General features: G+C 40.4%; 1 protein-coding gene across 1 annotated transcript in view; it reads right to left on the reverse strand.

Moving 5' to 3' along the window:
- Positions 1–6,185, reverse strand: part of TRRAP (transformation/transcription domain associated protein) — a gene marked incomplete in the record, with an annotated part of 151,090 nt that overhangs the window by 23,219 nt on the left and 121,686 nt on the right. The window contains 5 exon segments of the mRNA XM_014588476.2: positions 1–128; positions 1,344–1,545; positions 2,743–2,843; positions 3,617–3,882; positions 4,511–4,739. Of these exon segments, the coding sequence (XP_014443962.1) occupies positions 1–128; positions 1,344–1,545; positions 2,743–2,843; positions 3,617–3,882; positions 4,511–4,739 (926 nt within the window).

Genomic DNA, 6,185 nt, shown 5'->3' on the forward strand with positions numbered 1-6,185 from the left:
CCCACCAGGCAGGTGAGCAGCTGAGGAATCCAGGCCAGCCACTGGATGGGTGGCACCCCTATGCAGTACTTGTCCACAGCATCTGCCAGCGTATTTTTGTCATCATCAAAACTCAAAAGCCACAGCACCTAAGACAAGAGGAAACGTTCTAGAGTTGAGTGACAATTGCAAGGCCCTCAATTGAATGACTCCCCCCAACATTAAAATACCATTATCATTACTAGCCATGTGGAAAAATACCTAAAAGAGGGCTAACATTATTGTTAAACTTAATAAATAAACCTTACTGTATAGCTAAAGCTTAGAATTTAAATATTGTTTTTTATTTAGCTTTACTGATAATTACTAACTGATCTAATGCGCTGGTTAGGAGTGACCAGGGACATCGAGAAGTGACAGGCAGATGACTAGGGCCTGCCAACCTGCTAATTCGCATGCATGACCTCACCCAACAGAACAGGTTTCTGCTAAAAATCTCAGATGATCAGCAGCTAGTAGTGGGTATGCCACATGTTAGCAGCCTTGTATCCACAGATATCTACAATTACATCTATCAATAGAAAGGAAGCAACTTTGAAGTCAGATATTCAGGCAGTGCTTGCACCGTGGGTTTGCATGTCTGTAGTTAGCAGTAACTACCATGTGTGATGTACAGTCCAAATTTTGACACTAAAATTTTTTTAAAAAATCTAAACATTAATGGACCAACTAAACAAGATAGAAAGATTTCATAAGTTTTATACCAAACTTGATTCTGGATTTTTTGTTCTGTTTCTTGGGGTGGGAGAGAGGAAGTAATATGAGAAAGGAATCTCAATCTCAAGTGAACCTTCATTTGGTAAGTGCACGTCAGCACCACCCTACTCTCTAGGCTATGCTGGCGGTACCGTATGGAAAGGGCTTACCAGAGAACACCAAAGCCCTCAGCTCTGTGTCAACATGGATATTAGCCCTGCAGAAGAGAGACTAGAATCTAAAATGAGCAGGCAGTAAGTTCTAATTCTAGAGCTCCTCCTCAGCCTACAGAAAGACCTGTCTAGTGTAAGATCCCACAGAGCATTAGACCTGGAGTCGTAAGACCCAAACTCAAGGCTGGGCTTTGCTACTTCGAAGTCCTGAGACCCTAATTATATCCAAGCCTCAGTTTTCTCCTTTAAAATGAAAGGAAGTACAAGTTCAATTCCCAACACAGAGAGATATTATGAAGAATGATGGGAATTAGGAGTTAAAGCATAAAATCAAGCCTCGCACCCAGCAAGAATCAGAAAATTATATCTAAAAGTCAATCTAAACTGGAAAACTATCAGACAATCTTTGAACAAAACTAATTCTTTTGGTCTCACCTTGGCTAAATATTTTCTTGATTTGCTCTCATTCTGATGCCGACATGCGTGCAGGTAACAGGTAATGGCAGACACACCAAGATGAAGCTGCCGTTCCTTCACAAAGATGTTCTCCAGGTAGTCGCCCCACATTGCCCAAGCTTTCACCAGAACATCATGCATCTGTACAGCTGCAGAAAAGGCTTTGTTTGCTTCCTCAGACCTGTGAGGAGATGCAAAATCAAAATGCACATTATTTTTAATGAAAGTTAACTTCACATACCAAGAAATGAACCATTTAAAATTTTTTTCTGAGCGAGAGAAAGAGAGAGTCTTCATATTATGATTCACCCTCAGCTTCAGTTAGCCAGAATTCAGGCTTTAGAGCCTATACATGGCAACAAACAACATCTTATAAACATACCTAATTTCTATACTAATAACAAATTTTTATCTGATGTTTATTTCTCTAGGACAGGGTTTGGCTTAGGTTTTGCAGAGTATACAGTCTATCACAATTACCCAACTCTGCAGTGGCAGGATGAAAGCAACCATGATGTCAATGGTATGGGTGTGTTCCAGTACAACCTCATTTACAAAAGTGGACGCTAGATGGATATGGCCCAGGTCATCATTTACTACTAACCCCATGCCCTAAAATGACCATGTATAAACAGAATCAGCTCTTCCAAAATGACAGACTGAGAAAATGGGAACATGAATTCATGTATCAGAAGTTCCGTGATCAAGCAACTTTTGACTATGTAGGAGTCCAGCAATGTAACCATTACGCCATCTGCTGGCCCCAAGTCATACCAATTTCTAGCCTGGCATTTGTGTTGGCCTGAAGTTATAAATAACTACAGAAACTCCTCACTTACCATCCTGCAGTTTAACAACCACTCCGCCTTATGACCAGTTCTCTAGCATAAGCAATCTCTTTCCTCAGTCTGTGTGAGTCTTGGGAATCCCCTTCCTTAGGCTTTGTCTCCTTCCTACGGTTGGTTAGTATTCACTACACGAGGTGTTCACCATCATGCAAGACTACATATTTCATTTAAAAATTTGTACTTTATAGTGTACCCAAAGTACTATTCAGAATAAATAAAAATGATTATGCCATATTTATATTATTGTGTTGTATCCTGTCACTTCCTGGCACTTATTTAATGTATACTTTCTGTATGGATAGAATGACATTATTCTATTCTGACGTTGCATAATATCTATGGAAAAATACATACTCCATGGTGCCGCAACACACCACAAAATAGCCATCTTTAAGCTTCTGGTTTATAGACAAATTTGCTTAACAACCTAGTCATAGGAACAGAACTCTGTCATTAAGTGAGGAGTACCTGTACTTAAATAACCTGATGAGTTTTTATTCTATTGTCCTCTTTCAATATAGCATACATACTTGTTGATCTGAGCCAAAAACATTCCCTTCAGTGCATAAAATTCAGCTGTCATCTCTTTTGTGAAGTATTTTAAATTTGTAGATTCAATAACTTCAAGACCCTGTTTAAAAAATAAAAGGATAAGGAAAAAAAGTTATCATCATTTCAGGATGATAATGTAAAAATATTATAAAACTGACATGCATACTATAAGTTAACAATAGATTCTTGGACCATGAATATTATTAATTGACAAGTAGCTATTTTAAACTGAAATCAACTAAATGTCAAACTTAATCCTAGGGTATTTTTCTCCAGGGTATTATTTTTCCCAAAGCTTTGTATGTCTAGTCAGTTTCATTGCTTTTGTTAATATTTTTCTGAACATAACCAAAACCTACTTTATACCTTTATAATTCTGTAGTTTTTCTTCTTTCCTTAAATATGTTAAGCATATCACAGAACAGAGACCATAAAATGTAACTCAAACACTTAAGTGATTTCCTTTCCCTAATTTTTGTTTGTTTGTTTGTTTTGAGAGATTTTGGCTACAGAGAGACAGAAAGTGAGAAATCACCCCCAGGGGGATGGTCACACTGCAAATCCTTCTTCTCTCAGGATTTCAGACACACACACACACACAAAGGCCCAGCATGACTTTTAAGCCACCAGGTCCAGGCCTTGAACCGTGGTTAACTACGTGGGAGTCCAGCAACATATCCATTATATCATCTGCTGGTCCCTCCTTTCCTTTACTAATTTTGGAAGTCTTACTTCCCACTATTAAGGCTGCGTTGTAAAAAGTGTTAATCCTCCTTTCTATCTGAACCAGGTAGCTTCCCTATGGATGCAACCTCTGTCAGGGGCAGGGACAGCGTCCCCTCAGCACTCTACCTGCATGCACTCATTTTTGCCCATGACTCCTGCCAGCTGAAGGTAACATTTCACTTGCTGTCGAATCTTCTGGAAGCAATCCACGATAGGAACAGTTGGAATGGTGTGAATGCGACTTAAGATATCCAGAGCAACGTTGACTAGCCCTTGTTTTCGGGCAATTTTTCCATACTGGATGATGGCTGAGGCTGATGCGTGAACCCCAAGCATAGCGTTATTTGAGCTGGGATCATGCTGAGAACTATTTTCATATGCAGTTACGATTGCTAGAGAGCAAAGAAATAAATGATCAGTCCATGATGAACGTCTGTGAAAGAGTTCTACAACAAGGCTCAAATAAAAAATGGAAAACACACACATGGCTTATGAAAACAGGAAACTCTGTGATAGACCTTCTTTACTTTTCTTTGTATTTTATGTCACAAGTTTAGTTTAAAAAGGCTCTAACTTCTGAGTTGTGTGTTTCCATCTTGGCTAATTAAATAAATCATAAAAGCACATATGTTGGCCTAGACACGCTGATGTCCTCCAGATATGGGGATGAGCAAGGGACTGAGAAAATCAGAAAAGGCTCCCAGAGCCAGCAGCAAACAGTCCTTCCTGGGGTCAGAGCTCCAAAACAGACTGCCACAACTCAAAGCTCTGGTCCCACTGGCCTGCAACCCTGACACCATTAGTGTCTAGCAGCAATTCTGTCCTAATGAGAAAAAACAACAGGTAGGAAAAAAAAAACCAAAATGAAACAAAACAAAACTTCCCATCTTTCACCACCTTTATCTTTACCCTCATTACTACCACCGCTGCCTGTCATACCTAACCCAAAAATAGAAAACCTTGAAAAACAAAACAAAACAGAGACATGAAACCAGAACAGTGGGGCGTCTGGAAAATTACATGATGAATGCATGCCGGACCAGGTCGGTTTACCCTGGTAATGATGCTGCCTCCACATGAAGATGCTGCTCCAGTGGGACAAGTCGTCAGACACGATGGGCAGCCTGTTCCTCCAGGTCTTCACCACTGTCTTCATGTCATGCAGGCTATTGTTCCTCCCCAGGTTGGTCGGCTGTAAACCTGCATTTATTTGTGCCGCTTCCTGAAGTTCAATGATTTGCTGGGCTGCCTAATGGGACCAGCGCAGGAGATTTTATAATAAGCATGAAAAATCAAATAAGATCACAAAGTCAATCAGGAATCTGGGTAAAGATTTTTATAATACAATTACCAAAGGAAGCACTCTAATGTACACAGATAACTTGGGTTCCATATTTAATTTTTTAAAAAACAGATTCACTCTGTTGCCCAGACTGGCCTCAAACTCATGATCCTCCTGCCTCAACCTCCCAAGTAGCTGGGATTAGGTGTGTACCACCATGTTCACCTCTAAATTTTCCCTCGACACTGAACACTACTCTCATGATCGTCCCATTTTTAAAACCTCTGCTATGATTACTGTGATAGGAGACTGGAAGAATAATGGTATAGATACTAAACTTTGATGATGCTAATGGACTGTCCCCAAATTCTTTTCCTGTCCCTTTGTCACCAGCTACATTTGGCTCTCTTTCAGTGGCTAAGGTTGGACAGCCTTATTTTCCCGCCCACAGCTTTCCTCTTGCCTACGTCTATTTGAAATCCCACAGCCACATCTAAAGCATGTTTCTGTGACCTCTTTGGGTTGGTAAATGAGTCCCGATCACATCCCTTACAAGTCTGAGTAGTTTACTATTCTTAAACCCCAGATGTGTTGCTGGCTCCAAACTTTTGAAGCCGTATTCTTAATATCCTGGCCACAATTTTATGCCTATCCAAATTCTATCCATCAAATCCCATCTCCCCCTTACCTAGCTTTCTATGGCCCACAGGCATTTTCCCCCTCCCTAAGTCACATTTATTTTCTGTCTACTGGCATGGAACTGAATCAGTCATCCTCCTCTTTTAAGTTTTGCTTCTTAAGGATATGTCCCCTCCCTCAGGTTGGATGCTCCTGTGAAGCAGAGTCTACTATTAAACTTTTTTTTTGAATCTCCCAAATACAGTGCCTAATTCTGTATCTTGTTTAATCTTAAGTTTTAAAATTGCCTAGAAGAATTTGCTTTCCATCTTTGCTTTGCTTTCCATTTCAAGTTTAGTTCACTACATTCAGAATTTGGAAACCTTTATCTGATCTTGCCCCTCACCACCCTACCCCAACAAAAGTCTTCTAATAACAAAACAGTGAGATGTTTATTTTACAACATAATTAAAACACTACTTTACTGACATAATTAAAATACTACTAAATTCGGGACCAGCAGTTAGTGTAATGGATATGTCACTGAACTCCCATGTAGTCAACCGCGGTTTGAGTCCCGGACCCGGTGGCTTAAACTCACGCCAGGTGCGTGTGCATGCGTGCCCAAGGTCCTGAGAGGAGAATGGAGGAGAAGGGATTGCAGCGTGGCCATCCCCCACGGGGGTGGGGGGGGAGGTGATTTCTCGCTTTCTGTCTCTCTGTCTCTCTCTGTCGTTCTGGCGAGCGTACACACCTTACAGCAAAAAAACTCTAAAAAAAAAAAAATACTACTAA

This window comes from Tupaia chinensis, unplaced genomic scaffold (assembly GCF_000334495.1).
Source record: "Tupaia chinensis unplaced genomic scaffold, TupChi_1.0 Scaffold000279_1, whole genome shotgun sequence".
Taxonomy (NCBI): Eukaryota; Metazoa; Chordata; class Mammalia; order Scandentia; family Tupaiidae; genus Tupaia; species Tupaia belangeri.